General features: G+C 42.4%; 1 protein-coding gene across 7 annotated transcripts in view; it reads left to right on the plus strand.

Annotated features, from left to right (window-relative positions):
• LOC116471606 (protocadherin alpha-C2) overlaps window positions 1-17,198 on the plus strand; it is a 206,068-nt gene that overhangs the window by 20,704 nt on the left and 168,166 nt on the right. The window contains exons 1-2 of one of the 7 annotated variants that reach the window (XM_058439932.1): window positions 1,373-3,724; window positions 4,083-4,209. The exons of 3 other annotated variants lie outside the window; for them this stretch is intronic. In XM_058439932.1, coding sequence (XP_058295915.1) covers window positions 1,373-3,724; window positions 4,083-4,127 — 2,397 coding nt within the window. In that variant the 3' untranslated portion in view covers window positions 4,128-4,209. Of the gene's footprint in view, window positions 1-162; window positions 3,725-4,082; window positions 4,210-7,411; window positions 9,936-14,166; window positions 15,708-17,198 lie in introns of those variants that run through there. 3 more of the 7 variants (XM_032158130.2, XM_032158126.2, XM_058439933.1) reach the window with 3 other exon arrangements.

A 17,198-nucleotide genomic window follows, 5' to 3' on the forward strand; every position in this document is an offset into this window, starting at 1 on the left:
AAATGTAAAAGCATCCAACAATAGAATTACTAATCCCTTGGTCCCTCTTGTCTTCACAGGTAAGGGATATTTTGTAATATTTAAGGAATTTTATGGAGTATATATACAAGCAGAATGTTAGCTATTTCTTCAATAGAAAACTTGGCGACATTTTCTTTTGCACATATTTATTAAGTGAAGTTTACTAAATTTTCTAGGTCGTGTTCAAATCATACCATCCAGTAAACAGTTGGGAGCTTAAAAAAGTAATTAAACTAATATAAATGTAGCCTGGTTAATAAAATGATATTCTTTTCAGCATGATTATATTTACTGGAACCTAAACATTTTGTGAAATAGTATGTCATATAGACAATATTAGGATTTTGACTTGTTATGTAAGTGCAAATGTATGTATTTTACAATTTTTAATAATTGCTTTATCAGTAATAGCAACTTGAAGAAATGCTATCTAGATGCTTCTAATTTGAAAATAGTGCAAAGATGTTTACCAAAGTCGTTCTATTATGCTTTTGATTTCTAGAAAGTTGAAATATCCCCATTACAGTTTTTGAGTCAGTACAAAAAGTAGATAGGTGTTATAGATAAAGAAATAGGTTTTCATTGATTTGAAAATTAGACCTCCAAGAAGAAACTCAGGTGAGAATGCCATTAAAATAGTTTTAGTTGTTTTTGAAAATAACATCAACAAAATGTCACTATTAAACACTGAAATTGGAATAAAATTTTGTTTTATGAGTAACACGGAGGTAGCATACAAACATTCCATTGACTAATACAGAAAAACTCAAAAGTTTTAATTAGATATGTTTAAATAGAGATGAGAAAAGCCAAAACTTTAGCTCTTAAAAGTTATTTTTATCAGTTTGGAAATATATAAACTCCTCCCTATATAAAATACACCAATATAAATTTCTCTAATAAGGATTGGGGTTTCATGATTTTAGATGTATTTTTCTGTAATATTTTAATGACGCACTTATATTGACGCATTTTAAGATAGAGTTTAATGATATATTTTGACTAGAGATAAGTGATTTAAAGAATGATAAGAATCATGTCATTGAACGTAAGAATACTTGAGAAATATTGACGAATATAAGCTAAATAAAGCAAAACAAAATAAAACACTTACCTTTTCATCCACATGATGTCGCTGGACACCGCAAGGTTTTTTTCCCTTCCCAACCTCAAAGGAATACAGTGAGTACATTTTCCTTAGACAGAAAGGAAAAGAACCTTCCATTTTTGGCTGTGCCAAGAAGCTCAGAAAGGTGATAATATAAAAAATATATAGTTAATTGGGAATTGAATTTACAAAATACATTGTGTGGTGATGCAATAGAGAGCTGATAACTGGAACGAGATTGAGATGGTATATTCCCGGAGAGGAAGTCTGGGATCCCGGCTCCTGCTGCTCTGGCTTCTCCTCGCCTACTGGAAGGCAGGGAGCGGCCAGCTCCACTACTCGATCCCGGAGGAAGCCAAACACGGAACCTTCGTTGGCCGCATCGCGCAGGACCTAGGGCTGGAGCTGGCGGAGCTGGTGCCGCGCCTGTTCCGGGTGGCGTCCAAGGGCCGCGGGGACCTTCTGGAGGTAAATCTGCAGAATGGCATTTTGTTTGTGAATTCTCGGATCGACCGGGAGGAGCTGTGCCGGCGGAGCGCGGAGTGCAGCATCCACCTGGAGGTGATCGTGGACAGGCCGCTGCAGGTTTTCCATGTGGAGGTGGCAGTGAAGGACATTAATGACAATCCGCCCAGGTTCTCCAGACAAGAACAAAGATTATTCATTTTAGAGTCAAGAATGCCAGATTCGCGGTTTCCGGTAGAGGGCGCGTCGGATTTGGATATTGGAGCAAATGCACAATTGAGATACAGGTTAAATCCAAACGAATATTTTGACTTAGATGTTAAAACAAATGAAGAAGAAACGAACTTTTTAGAGCTAGTTTTGAGGAAATCCTTAGATAGAGAAGAAACACAAGAACATCGTTTATTAGTGATTGCAACTGATGGAGGAAAACCCGAACTAACAGGTACAGTTCAGTTGTTGATCAATGTATTGGATGCTAATGATAACGCCCCAGAATTTGATAAATCCATTTATAATGTCAGATTGTTGGAAAATGCACCAAGTGGGACATTAGTTATTAAACTGAACGCCTCAGATGCAGATGAGGGCCTCAATAAGGAACTAGTGTATTTCTTCAGTAATCTTGTTCTTGACGATGTAAAGTCCAAATTTATAATTAATTCTAATACTGGTGAAATAAAAGTTAAGGGGGAACTGGATTATGAAGACTGTAACTCATATGAAATTAATATTGATGCCATGGATAAAAGTGCATTCCCATTATCGGGACACTGTAAAGTAGTAGTGAAACTCCTGGATGTGAATGATAATATCCCAGAGATGGCCATAACCTCCCTTTTCCTGCCTGTCAAAGAGGACGCTCCACTCAGCACGGTCATTGCTCTGATCACTGTGTCTGACCGTGACTCAGGTGTCAACGGGCAGGTGACCTGCTCCCTAATGCCCCACGTTCCCTTCAAGCTGGTGTCCACCTTCAAGAATTACTACTCGTTGGTGCTAGACAGCGCCCTGGACCGCGAGAGCGTGTCGGCCTATGAGCTGGTAGTGACGGCGCGGGACGGGGGCTCGCCTTCTCTGTTGGCCACGGCCAGCTTGTCTGTGGAAGTGGCCGACGTGAACGACAACGCTCCGGCCTTCGCGCAGCCCGAGTATACCGTGTTCGTGAAGGAGAACAACCCGCCAGGCTGCCACATCTTCACGGTGTCTGCGCGGGACGCGGACGCGCAGGAGAACGCGCTGGTGTCCTACTCGCTGGTGGAGCGGCGGGTGGGGGGGCGCGCGCTATCGAGCTACGTGTCGGTGCACGCGGAGAGCGGCAAGGTGTACGCGCTGCAGCCGCTGGACCACGAGGAACTGGAACTGCTGCAGTTCCAGGTGAGCGCGCGGGATGCGGGCGTGCCGTCTCTGGGCAGCAACGTGACGCTGCAGGTGTTCGTGCTGGACGAGAACGACAATGCGCCGGCGCTGCTGGCACCTCGAGTGGGTGGCACCGGCAGCGCAGTGAGCGAGCTGGTGCCGCGGTCAGTGGGTGCGGGCCACGTAGTGGCGAAGGTGCGCGCAGTGGACCCCGATTCGGGCTACAACGCGTGGCTTTCGTATGAGCTGCAGCCGGCGCCTGGCAGTACGCGCATCCCGTTCCGCGTGGGGCTGTACACGGGCGAGATCAGCACAACACGCTCTCTGGATGAGACCGAAGCACCGCGCCACCGCCTTCTGGTGCTGGTGAAGGACCATGGAGAGCCCCCGCTGACAGCCACAGCCACAGTGCTGGTGTCGCTGGTGGAAAGTGGCCAGGCGCCGAAGGCCTCATCGTGGGCGTCGGCGGGCGCTGTGGGTCCCGAGGCTGCCCTGGTGGATGTCAACGTGTACCTGATCATTGCCATCTGTGCGGTGTCCAGCCTGTTGGTGCTCACGCTGCTGCTGTACACCGCGCTGCGGTGCTCGGCGCAGCCCACCGAGGTCGTGTGCACGCGGGGCAAGCCCACTTTGGTTTGCTCCAGCGCGGTGGGGAGCTGGTCGTACTCGCAGCAGAGGAGACAGAGGGTGTGCTCTGGGGACGCCCCACCCAAAACAGACCTCATGGCCTTCAGTCCAAGCCTTCCTCAGGGTCCCACCTCTACAGACGATGTGAGTTTTCTAATATTAACATCCAACTTTCCCTCCCAATTTTTAAATATTAAATGTCACATTCACCCACTTTTTTTGTATTTAAAAATTAAGCCTTAGTACATAAATATTGTGATACACAATTATTGCACTAATTCATGTACTATGTGCTTTTTATGAGGTTTTTCTGTTGGGGTAATAGATTCATCAGCTTTCTGTGATATTAAGTATTTTAAAAATTATATTTTATATTAGCATTTGAATTTTGCATCTCTAAAAATGTAGGATAATAATTGTAAGACATAGTTTGGAGTCATTCTCAAAGTCTCAGTTTATGATTACATGAAAATTTATTTTATTTTATTGTTATTTTTTATAGACCCTTTGTTGCTCAGTCTGCAGTGGCCTGATCATAGCTCACTGAAGCCTGAAACTCGTGGGCTCAAGTGATCCTCCTATCTCAGCCGCCCAAGTAGCTGGACTACATGCGCATGCTAATTAAAGTTTTTTTTTTTTTTTTTTGTAGAGATAGGGGTCTTGCTGCTTTGCCCAGGCTGGTCTTGAACTCCTGGTTTGAAGCCATGCTCCCATCTCAGCCTCCCGAAGTACTAAGATTACAGGATTGAGCAAGAGTGCCTGGCCTATAAAAATGTTTTAGCACCACCCTTCCAATTTTGCCTTTTTGTTTCTGTTGTATTTAAATTAATTATTATTTTATTACACTAATTTAGTTTCTGTTTTCAATTATGTTTTTGCAGTACATGGTTTATTTCAACTTTGCCTAAGCAGTTCACCTGTATACTCATGATGAATTTGATAACTGTAATTTTAAAATTATGTTTTTCATTTTATTGATTTTTTGCATAGGAAACACATATACATAATTTACTGTTCTAAAGGTGCAAAAGAATACAGTTAAATTTTCCCTTTCACCTCCTTCATGAAGCCAAAACATTCTCGGATATCCTTCTAGAGATTTTTTTCATATACAAATAAACTTCCCTACCCCCTTAAAAAACATATGAGTATTGATTTTAATCTTGCTTTTTTCATTTACTAATATATCTTGATGATCATGAGTTATCATTACTGAAGTAAATTTTTCTTTTATCTGTATCTATGGTGTCCCATTGTGTAGGTATGTGATTGGTTATTTTTCCCTTAATATTAACATTCAGTGGAACAATGATTTAATTTTCTGGAAATTCGCATATTTTTCAATATATCTAATATATATTAGATACTTTGTGACAGAATTTTGCTCTTGTTGCCCAAACGAGTGCAATGGTGCAATCTTGGCCTCCCAGGTTCAAGCGATTCTCCTGCCTTATCTTCCCAAGTAGCTGGGATTACAGGCATGTGCCAACACACCCGGCTAATTTTTTGTATTTACTAGAGACGGGGTTTCACTATGTTGGTCAGGGTGGTCTCGAACTCCTAATCTCGGGTCATTTACCTGCCTCGGCCTCCCAAAGTGTTGGGATTGCAGGCGTGAGCCATCACAGCTGGCCTAAATTATTATACTGATAAGGAGTAACTGTGAATCCCCTCAGTTGTGCAAATTCTAGTATATTTTGGTTGGGAAATTTTACTGCTTGTTGTTACTTTTCATTTTTAGATTAAAAAAATAAATATACCATGATACAAACTCCCCTACTCTATACAAGTGTCCTCTCCATCTGAAATAATGAGAACCATTTTTCTACTCTTTTGAGGGGAAAAGTATGGGTTTATAGGTAGTAAATAGTCCACACTTTACATGATAAAATGTGAATTCCCTATTTCTGTTGCTTTGCCTGTTTCTTTTATTCTCATATGCATTCAATTTTATAAGTACCCTTCCATCATGCTATTTATATATTCCTAATATCCTGAGCTACTTTGAGGAAGTCCTAGAAATTGAGAAATAGTTTTTGTCATTCTATAAATCTAAAGTTAACAACGGTCACATTTTAAAAAATCATGTTATTTTGTGATATAAACTATATATCTCTTTATATATCAAGTCTTTATGTATATTTTGTGCAGCTTGTCTTTTTTATAGGAACCTCTTGTTTGGGGGATTGTTTTTGGTTAGGAAATTGAATGCTTTGTTTGCCCAAAATAACTGCAATAGAAAGTCAGTGATAAGAACTACTAAACAGATCCAGGTTAATTATTTTAAGATAGAATTTCAAATGGAAGAAAAGGCTTTGTGTTACAATCATCTGTGAGGCATTTTACTGTATATCAGAATTTTGGAGTAAGGTGAAGACGATCATGTCATTTGAAAAGTCTTATTGGTGACTCTAATTTTCTCCTTTCAAGGAGGGGTTTAATCACTTCCAATGGATAACATTAAGGTTAAATTAAGGGTGAAGTTGATATTTGGCCCTGACTTTTATATGAAGGTAACATTTTTGCAAGTAAATGTAGACACAGTTAAAAAACCTAGCTAAAATAAACACGGTATTGAAAAAGAGGAAGTGCAAGTGGTCTATATTGTCAGAAAAATAAGATTCATATTGGAGAGTAATTGAAAATAACCTTCAAAAAGTTGATTACCTAATATGTGATTACATATTAGGTTACTAGAAGTTTCTCAAATGTCTTGCAATTTCTAGGTTTAGTAAAATTCAATGAAAGCTGTACTCATAAAGATAAATATGGTAGCATGTGAAAGACAGATGGACTTAGGTGGACGTGGAATAAGGCAAGCCAGGGAAAAGGAGTAATTTAAAAAGTAATATAGGTGACATGAGAAATGCTCATGTCATTAAAAATATGAATTTAAAAATTTGAATTTGGGGATTATTAATAATTTGTCATGCTTTGATATTTAACAAGCTGTTTTCTAGGAGTCAGCATGTATAGGTGAAAGTGACAATTAGAAACATAGAAAGAAGGGATGCAGATATGGATTTGTAAATACCTCAATAAAAGTCTTATTCAAAACTTGGAAGGGAGTGAGAACAATTAAAGGAAAGGATATAGGACAGGGTTGAAGTTGAGAGAAAAAAATGAGATCATTTAAGAACAGCTGAAGAATCAAAAACAGCAAAGCATAATGGGTAGAAATTCCACTAGAATGTGAAGTGGTGAAGTATATGAAAAGAAAATATTTTAAGCAAGAATCCTAATATAAGCTGCAGATAAATTAAATGTGATAAAGAATATGCCCTAGAATTTTATCTTCCATCATTACACAAAAGAACCTTAAGAGCATCTGATATTTATTGAACAAAGAAAGCATGGACTTCAATAATCTATAAGGCTTTAAAAATTCAACCAAAATTTGATAATTTTAAGTTACATTTTTTCCCTAGAGCACTATATAATAGTATGCCCTAGGAAAGACAGATGTGGGCAAGTTTCTTTTCTACCAAGAGTGTAGAATAGTTTACATTTCAGATTTAAAGAGCAGTTCCGTTAACACTTAAATTTGCTAAACTGGTTGATACTAATGTTGCAAATATTGGTAGAAAAGTTGTTTAGCTGTGAATAATTAGATCCCTTATTCTAAACTAATAAAAGAAGTCGGGATAACACTGACTGTGCAAATTACAAACGTGAGGAGGGTTTACTATAAAAGTAGAGAAAAGAAGATACCGTTTTAAAAATATATAGTATAGCACTGTTATGTGAATTAATTTCTTACCTTTTGGAGCCGCATGATGTCGCTGTCTACCATGAAGTTATAGCTAGCCAACATTCAAATTTCTTCTATTATACTGCATCATTCCCTGACTGTTGAATGATGGCGGACGCAGAAGAAATGGATTAGTAAATTCGGGAACATACAGTATTTTATCTTTATGCGGAAGATCTTCTAATGGAAATAAAACCAGAGGTATTTGACATGATGTTTACCCCGGAAGACAGATTGGGAAAGCAATATCTGCTCCTCCCACTTCTGCTCCTCGCAGCCTGGAAGGTGGGGAGCGGCCAGCTCCACTACTCCGTTCCCGAGGAGGCCAAACACGGCACCTTCGTGGGCCGGATCGCGCAGGACCTGGGGCTGGAGCTGGCGGAGCTGGTGCCGCGTCTGTTCAGGATGGCCTCCAAAGACCGCGAGGACCTTCTGGAGGTAAATCTGCAGAATGGTATTTTGTTTGTGAATTCTCGGATCGACCGCGAGGAGCTGTGCGGGCGGAGCGCGGAGTGCAGCATCCACCTGGAGGTGATCGTGGACAGGCCGCTGCAGGTTTTCCATGTGGACGTGGAGGTGAGGGACATTAACGACAACCCGCCCTTGTTCCCGGTAGAGGAACAAAGAGTGCTGATTTACGAATCTAGGCTGCCAGATTCTGTGTTTCCACTGGAGGGCGCGTCAGATGCAGATGTTGGCTCAAATTCCATCTTAACCTATAAACTCAGTTCTAGCGAATACTTCGGGCTAGATGTGAAAATAAACAGTGATAACAATAAACAAATTGGGCTCTTATTAAGGAAATCCTTGGACAGAGAGGAAGCCCCTGCACACAACTTATTCCTGATAGCCACAGATGGGGGCAAACCTGAGCTCACAGGCACTGTTCAGCTGCTGGTCACAGTGCTGGATGTGAATGATAATGCTCCCACTTTCGAACAGTCTGAATACGAAGTAAGAATATTCGAAGATGCAGACAACGGAACGACAGTTATCAGACTGAATGCTTCTGATCGAGATGAAGGATCGAATGGCGCAATTTCATACTCTTTTAATAGCCTTGTTGCAGCCATGGTTATTGACCACTTTAGCATAGATCGAAATACAGGAGAAATAGTGATTCGGGGTAATTTGGATTTTGAACAAGTAAATTTATACAAGATCCGCATTGACGCCACGGACAAAGGCCATCCTCCCATGGCGGGTCATTGCACCGTTTTAGTGAGAATTTTGGATAAAAATGATAACGTCCCTGAGATAGCACTGACTTCCTTATCCTTGCCTGTACGTGAAGACGCTCAATTGGGTACTGTCATCGCCCTAATTAGCGTGAACGACCTCGATTCAGGTGCCAACGGGCAGGTGACCTGCTCGCTGACGCCCCACGTCCCCTTCAAGCTGGTGTCCACCTTCAAGAATTACTACTCGTTGGTGCTGGACAGCGCCCTGGACCGCGAGAGCGTGTCGGCCTATGAGCTGGTGGTGACCGCGCGGGACAGGGGCTCGCCTTCGCTGTGGGCCACCGCCAGCGTGTCCGTGGAGGTGGCCGACGTGAACGACAATGCTCCGGCGTTCGCGCAGTCCGAGTACACGGTGTTCGTGAAGGAGAACAACCCGCCAGGCTGCCACATCTTCACGGTGTCTGCGCGGGACGCGGACGCGCAGGAAAACGCGCTGGTGTCCTACTCGCTGGTGGAGCGGCGGGTGGGCGAGCGCGCGCTGTCGAGCTACGTGTCAGTGCACGCGGAGAGCGGCAAGGTGTACGCGCTGCAGCCGCTGGACCACGAGGAGCTGGAGCTGCTGCAGTTCCAGGTGAGCGCTCGCGACGCGGGCATGCCGCCTCTGGGCAGCAACGTGACGCTGCAGGTGTTCGTGCTGGACGAGAACGACAACGCGCCGGCACTGCTGGCGCCTCGGGTGGGTGGTACCAGTGGAGCAGTGAGCGAGCTGGTGCCGCGGTCAGTGGGTGTGGGCCAAGTGGTGGCGAAGGTGCGCGCAGTGGACGCCGACTCAGGCTACAACGCGTGGCTTTCGTATGAGCTGCAGCCAGCGGCAAGCAGCGCTCGCTTCCCGTTTCGCGTGGGGCTGTACACAGGCGAGATCAGCACCACTCGTGTGCTGGACGAAGCGGACTCTCCGCGCCACCGGCTGCTGGTGCTGGTGAAAGACCACGGTGAGCCGGCGCTGACAGCCACGGCCACGGTGATGGTGTCGCTGGTGGAGAGTGGTCAGGCTCCAAAGGCGTCATCGCGGGCGTCAGTGGGCGCCGCAGGCCCAGAGGCGGCGCTGGTGGATGTCAACGTGTACCTGATCATCGCCATCTGTGCGGTATCCAGCCTGCTGGTCCTCACGCTACTGCTGTACACAGCGCTGCGGTGCTCGGCGCCGCCCACCGAGGGCGCGTGCACGGCGGACAAGCCCACGCTAGTGTGCTCCAGCGCGGTGGGGAGCTGGTCGTACTCGCAGCAGAGGCGGCAGAGGGTGTGCTCCGGGGAGGGCCCACCCAAGATGGATCTCATGGCCTTTAGCCCCAGCCTTTCACCTTGTCCTGTTATGATGGGTAGGGTGGAGAATCGGGATTTAAATGAAGATCATGATGCCAAAGTAAGTGAATTTTCATAATTAACAGTTAACTTTTATTTTAAATTTATAATTGTTTTCCTCAGATTTGTTTTCTATATTTGTTTTTAATTTTTAATTTTATAAAATTTACGTATTTTCATTTTATTGTTTCTTATTACAATCTCTTTGCTTCTTTAATATTCATAATTTAAGTGAAATTAGAAATCATTGTCCACAATCTGCACCTCAGAATTTTTGCCTTCAAACCAAAATATTCTTAGATATGTCGTTTTCTGTTGCATTTTAATTCAGATTCATAGTAGCATTTTTTTCTGATTAATTATGTAGGATTTTCATTTGTTTGCCTTTGAGCTTTAGGAGAATTTTTTTACATATACTCTTTTTTGATCATATTTTGAAATTTGAGCACCAGTGTATCACTTATGCTTTTACACTTTCCATTTCAATGTTTTTCTGCTGACACTTTTATTAAGCTAACGCTTTGATTTTATCCATTTTGTGTAAGAACTCTGATCATCATACTTTTTATCTGTGGTTCCCTTTTCAGACTTGTGATTCCAGGAGACAATAGTGTTTATTGATTGTCCCCCTTTTAAACCATTGAGGACTAAAGGACAAAAACAATAGTTATCAGCCTGAATACTTCTGGTTGTTATGGTTATTGATTTATTTACTACCAATCTAAATAATGGGAAAATAGTGATTCAAGAGAATTTGGACCTTGTGATCAAGTAAATTTATATGAAAACTGCATTCCTCTGTCATTGCAGCTCTCTTATTTCTGTTTGAATTTCACTTGATGGTCTTCTCTTCATGGAGTCTAAATCTATTTTTTGTATTCATGTTTTCATTGTTTCTACACAGTAATTTAAACTATTCACTATTTTGTATGTGTGTGTTTGTGTGACAGGGTCTTGCTCTGTCACCCATGCTGGAGTACAGTGGTGCAATAATGGCTCACTGCACCCTCGAATGCCTGGGCTCAAGTGATTCTCTCACCTCAGCCTCTGGAGTAGCTGGGACTACACGCGAGCACCACCATGCCTCCTGCCTTTTCTTTTTTTTTTAGATACAGGGTTTCTCCATGTTGCCCAGACTGGCCTCAAACTACTGGGTGCAAGTGATCTGCCCACCTTGGCCTCCCAAAGTACTAAGATTATAGGTGTGAGCCACTATGCTTGGCTGGTCATTATTTCTTTAAATGAAAAGCAGCAAAAAGTAGTGATTCAGTGTGAGTTTTGGTGCTATCCTCCCTTGCCTAAATTTCATCGCTACCAATTTTGTTTTGCGGATGGATTGTTTCACCTCTATTTCAATTTCTTCTGTAAATTTGGAATGATAAACACTAGTTTCAATGATAGAATTGTAATAAGGCTTTAGTAAGTTGATACTGTAAGGTGCTTATAGCTGTGTTTGCCAAATAGCAAGTGCTTAATAAAATTTGGTACTTTTCCGAAGAGGAAAAGAAAAACTTCATGTCATTTTATGCTAGGAAACTCTCATTACAGATTCCATATTGTTTTCATTTTATGTAAAGATTGAATTTTTGTTATTCATAGTGAGGCCATAATTACCAAATTAATCTGAGATGTCTCTAACATTTTAAATGCCATGTTCTACGTTAAAAGTAATTTAAAATGTGTGTTTCAAAGTTGAAAATTGAATTAAGACTTGGACACTGGAAAAGTTTTATGAATTCAAAAGACATTTAACCTGCTGAGTTCTCAGTGATTTCCTGAAGGTGGTTTTGACTTTTTGTGTTGTCCATGTTCCCAGGAAATATTAGACTGCATTAAGCATGAATGGTGTATTTGCCCACATTTAAAAGTTTCTTAGGGGCCATTAGAGGACTGAGTTGTGGTTTGTGTTTCCTAATGTGAGCATTTTCCATTCTTGAAATGGCAGAAACCAGTGGTGGTATTCTCTGTTTTCTAAAAGAAGTACATGATAATTTTTAAGCATATAATTAATATTGCACTAAAATTAAAAAAAATACCTCTACATACTTAAGAGTGGCAGAATTGTCTCTGGTTATACTGAAGATCACCATTTGTGTAGATAATGATATCTAACAGCCTCGAAACAGAATACTTTCTCAGGAAGTAGAGAACTATAGCGCTGCTAGTGAGTAAATGTTTTTTAAAAAGTTTCTAGGAGGGTCTTTAAGAGTATCACACCGTGCCTGCTGAGAATCATCGAATTAACAAGACCTGGCTTCAAATTTAATAGATAAATAAAGGTAAGTATCCTACATAAATACGATGATAGTAAAAGGAAGAACATTGTAAGAGGTGCTAGAAAGGTACATCATAGTGTTATTGGAATTGGAAAAAAATCTTTGCCTTTTTCCCTTGTTGAAGGAACCTGTGAAGAGTCATGATGTTTTACTGGTTATAAAATGGAAAGAGTTTTCCTTGGGAGAATATGGAGACTAACAGGTATTCTTGAAAAGAGAGTAACTTAAGTGAGTACACAGAAAATTCCAAATGTACCTAGAAATGAGGAATAGTCCACTTTGGGTAAAGCACACGGTTCCCATAAGTGCGAGTGTGATATAAAGCAAGGAAAGTAATATGAGAAAAACCTTTTGGGTAACTTTGAGTACTAGACAGGTAATTTTGACATTCTTCAAAGTCATTTGAAAGCTGTCAAAAAGTGTGAAGCAATAGGAATAAAAAGTGTTTAAGGAAGATGACTGCAAGGATTAAATGAAGGAGAATGAAATAGGAATGGACAGGTTACACAATAAGAAGCTACTGCAATACTCCAGGAGAGCAGCAATTATAAAAACTTATTTAGGAAAGCATCTGAATACAGACATAATTATTTTACATGCCGTTGGGAACATTGGAGTGAAACATTCAAGAAAACGAACACAGTAAGGTAGATCCAAAAAGGATGAAATACCTCAAGACTTGATCAAAGGGCTGCTCTGTGTAAGATGGCTGAGCACTGAAATTTATCTAATAAAATAAACTTACATTGTAAAAGAAATAATACAAATAATATTTGAGATTGTAAAAATAGGCATCTATTCATAACACACAAGTGTTTGAAAGGATAGAATTAGGAAACAAATATAAAATCAAGAACTCCTGAAACAGTATATATAGATTCTGCTAAAGCAAAAAATTCAGAATACTTCCTCCTCAAAAGGTTCACATGATACAAATTCTTCCCCTTCAAAGATTCCCCAAACTTTCTCTTATTTTTTTTTTTCCCAAGAAAAGTGTCTGGATAGTTGCTAATGTTTCTTGCCTCCTAAAAAGAAAACACACACACATACACACACACACACACACACACACACCCCTTTCTAAGTTTCTCTTTCATCAATCGGTAGATTCTTGAGATCCTGGGTCCCTAAAAGAGTACAGGATTTTTCTTAACAAGCGATACTGAATCAAGAATATGAAGTTTCCTGGGATCTAGATCAAAGGAATTTAAACTTGCAATTGTTTAGATTCATGTTTTCACTTAGGTTTCTATCTTTATTTAAAACTGTGTGAAAAAAAGTTTTTCTAAGGCATGAGGAAGCTACAGTTCTGGTAACACTAAGTATTCAAAAGCCATCAGTCGCCTAAGAATGCTTCTAACAATCATGAGAAATGCTATTTTAACCTTTAACAACAATGAAGAAGAAAATTCAGAGTTTGAAATAAAACTTTTCATCTGATTAATAGCTTGTAATAGTTTGTAATTCTTACTTACATGATGGCCACATGATGTCGCTCTTTACCGCAAATTCTTTCATAGTCAACAAAAGGAAGTCATTCCTTTTCGCACTGGAAAGACGCTCCACTCTCTTTCACTCTTTGGATGCACAACAATGGCCACACATCGAGATTGAAATGAAGGGATAAAAACATTCCTATAAATTCGAAGGCAAGTTTTGCTGACAAGAAAAACAAGCCAATAATTTGAAATGGTGTGCCCAAATGGATACGACCCAGGGGGCCGACATCTACTGCTGTTTATTATAATTCTAGCAGCTTGGGAGGCGGGGAGAGGCCAGCTCCACTACTCGGTCCCCGAGGAGGCTGAACACGGCACCTTCGTTGGCCGCATTGCGCAGGACCTGGGGCTGGAGCTGGCGGAGCTGGTGCCGCGCCTGTTCCGGGCGGTGTGCAAATTCTGTGGGGATCTTCTGGAGGTAAATCTGCAGAATGGCATTTTGTTTGTGAATTCTCGGATCGATCGCGAGGAGCTGTGCGGGCGGAGCGCGGAGTGCAGCATCCACCTGGAGGTGATCGTGGACAAGATGTAAAATCCAAGTTCCACATGGACCCCATAAGTGGGGCAATCACAGTGATAGGACATGTGGATTTTGAAGAAAGTAGAGCACACAAGATCCCAGTAGAGGCTGTCGATAAAGGCTTCCCACCCCTGGCTGGTCATTGTACAGTTCTTGTGGAAGTTGTGGATGTAAATGACAATGCTCCACAGTTGACTATCAAAACGCTCTCGCTTCCTGTAAAAGAGGACGCACAACTGGGGACAGTCATTGCCCTGATTAGTGTGACTGACCTAGACGCCGATGCCAACGGACAGGTTACCTGCTCCCTGACGCCCCACGTTCCCTTCAAGCTGGTGTCCACGTACAAGAATTACTACTCGTTGGTGCTGGACAGCGCCCTGGACCGCGAGAGGGTGTCGGCCTATGAGCTGGTGGTGACCGCGCGGGACGGGGGCTCGCCTTCACTGTGGGCCACGGCCAGAGTGTCTGTGGAGGTGGCCGACGTGAACGACAACGCACCAGCGTTTGCGCAGCCCGAGTACACGGTGTTCGTGAAGGAGAACAACCCGCCGGGCTGCCACGTCTTCACGGTGTCTGCGCGGGACGCGGACGCGCAGGAGAACGCGCTGGTGTCCTACTCGCTGGTGGAGCGGCGGGTGGGCGAGCGCGCGCTGTCGAGCTACGTGTCGGTGCACGCGGAGAGCGGCAAGGTGTACGCGCTGCAGCCGCTGGACCACGAGGAGCTGGAGCTGCTACAGTTCCAGGTGAGTGCGCGCGACGCGGGCGTGCCGCCCCTGGGCAGCAACGTGACGCTGCAGGTGTTCGTGCTGGACGAGAACGACAATGCGCCGGCGCTGCTGGCACCTCGGATGAGGGGCACTGACGGCGCAGTGAGCGAGCTGGTGCTGCGGTCGGTGGGCGCCGGCGTGGTGGTGGGGAAGGTGCGCGCAGTGGACGCCGACTCGGGCTACAACGCGTGGCTTTCATACGAGCTGCAGCCAGAAACGGCCAGCGCGCGCATCCCGTTCCGCGTGGGGCTGTACACGGGCGAGATCAGCACGACACGAGCCCTAGATGAGACGGACGCACCGCGCCAGCGCCTACTGGTGCTGGTGAAAGACCACGGGGAGCCAGCGCTGACGGCCACGGCCACTGTGCTGGTGTCGCTGGTGGAGAGCGGCCAGGCGCCAAAGGCATCGTCGCGGGCGTCAGTGGGTGCCACTGGCCCCGAGGTGACGCTGGTGGATGTCAACGTGTACCTGATCATCGCCATCTGCGCGGTGTCTAGCCTGTTGGTTCTCACGCTGCTGCTGTACACTGCGCTGCGGTGCTCGGCGATGCCCACCGAGGGCGAGTGCCCGCCGGGCAAGCCTACGCTGGTGTGTTCTAGCGCGGTGGGGAGTTGGTCGTACTCGCAGCAGAGGAGGCAGAGGGTGTGCTCTGGCGAGGGTCCGCAGAAGACCGACCTCATGGCCTTCAGCCCGGGCCTTTCTCCTTGTGCTGGATCTACAGAGCGAACGGGAGAACCCTCTGCTTCTTCAGATTCATCTGGGAAGGTGGGTTTTTCTAGCATTTTATTGTATAATTATTTATTTTTTATTGAAAGATACTTTCGATTACTCCCAGGGGCCGTTCAAATAGTTTTATTCATTTTTCTAGAAATCCAGCAGATTTTTTTTCTCATAAAGTAAACCCCTTAACATTGGAGCCGACTTTGTCTTGACGTCTAGTGAGAATTATAAACCGTATATTAAATAGATATTTTTTGGGTGCTGAATCGATTTTATTTAAATTTGTGATTAAAGTGACATTGAATTTCTGATGCTATGCTGCCATAACACTTGAAAACCAATTTAGTTGTTAGTCATTCATTAAACATTAACATCACTATCATTTATTTATTTCTAAATGATGCATAGTATTTTAGTCTACTCGTATTGTTTATAAGAAACCCAAGCAAAAATATATAGCAATTGTTACCTTGTTAAGTTTGTAGTTCTCTGCATTTCTCTGGATGGAGACTGTGTGAACATCTGATTGTTCAGCAACCTCAGTATCTATTATTTTAACAAGAAACTTCCCCTAAACTTTAGAAAACAGTTGCTCCACTTTAGGAATCAAATTATGTCAATAAATGTTATAAACACAGCCTTCATTTCAACTTATATAAAATACGTTTTAAAATGCCTGACAATGTCGATAATTCAGGAAATGTTGACTGAAATTTTGTCTGTACTTAGAACATTTTTTGAAATTCAGTTTACAGAAATTGGAGAAAATGCTTTTTAAACAAGTGTTTTCTTTCTTCAAGAAGACATTCTCCTTTCAATTGAAATTTTCTCCATGCAGTGATAAAATGATCAACCATGTAAAGATTCCAAACTTTGAGTTCTTTTGAAATTCAAAGTCTGTAACTTAAAACATTACCCTTACAAATTTAGGTGAAAATTCACTTGTTCTGTCAGTAATCCATAAGACAGAAATCTGTTTTTTAAAAATCTCTTTTTCTCCTCTCAGCTCATACATAACACAAGGCAGAAATCTGGATATGAGATTTGCCTCTTTAATGTCACTACATGTTATATTTCCTGAATTGTAGTATGTGACTTTCAAAGTGGTGGTTTTCCACACTCTACCTTTAGTGCAAGCTATTTGTTTGTTTTCTAATTTATAGTTTTAAAATTTTCGCTTATTGAGTTTTTGTTATGTGGTTTATATTTTTCTTTCTCTTTCAGCTATTTTATTTAATATTGTGTCAGATATTTTACAAGGTATGACTTAATTAAAAACTCAGTGGAGAAAGATCAGAATGGCCTTGAGAATAGAGCCACAATAATAACTATGAAAATGCCAGTAACGTTTATTTAAAACAAAATCTTTTAATTTTTAAAATTTCCCTTAAAACACACGTTTGGAATATGCTACAATATTACATGTTGTTTGTCTTTTTATTTTTCTGAGACGGAGTCTTTTTCTGTCACCCAGGCTGGAGTACAGTGGCATGATCTCGGCTCACTGCAACCTCTGCCTCCTGGGTTCAAGCAATT

This window comes from Hylobates moloch, unplaced genomic scaffold (genome assembly GCF_009828535.3).
Source record: "Hylobates moloch isolate HMO894 unplaced genomic scaffold, HMol_V3 SCAFFOLD_6, whole genome shotgun sequence".
In the NCBI taxonomy this organism is placed as follows: Eukaryota; Metazoa; Chordata; class Mammalia; order Primates; family Hylobatidae; genus Hylobates; species Hylobates moloch.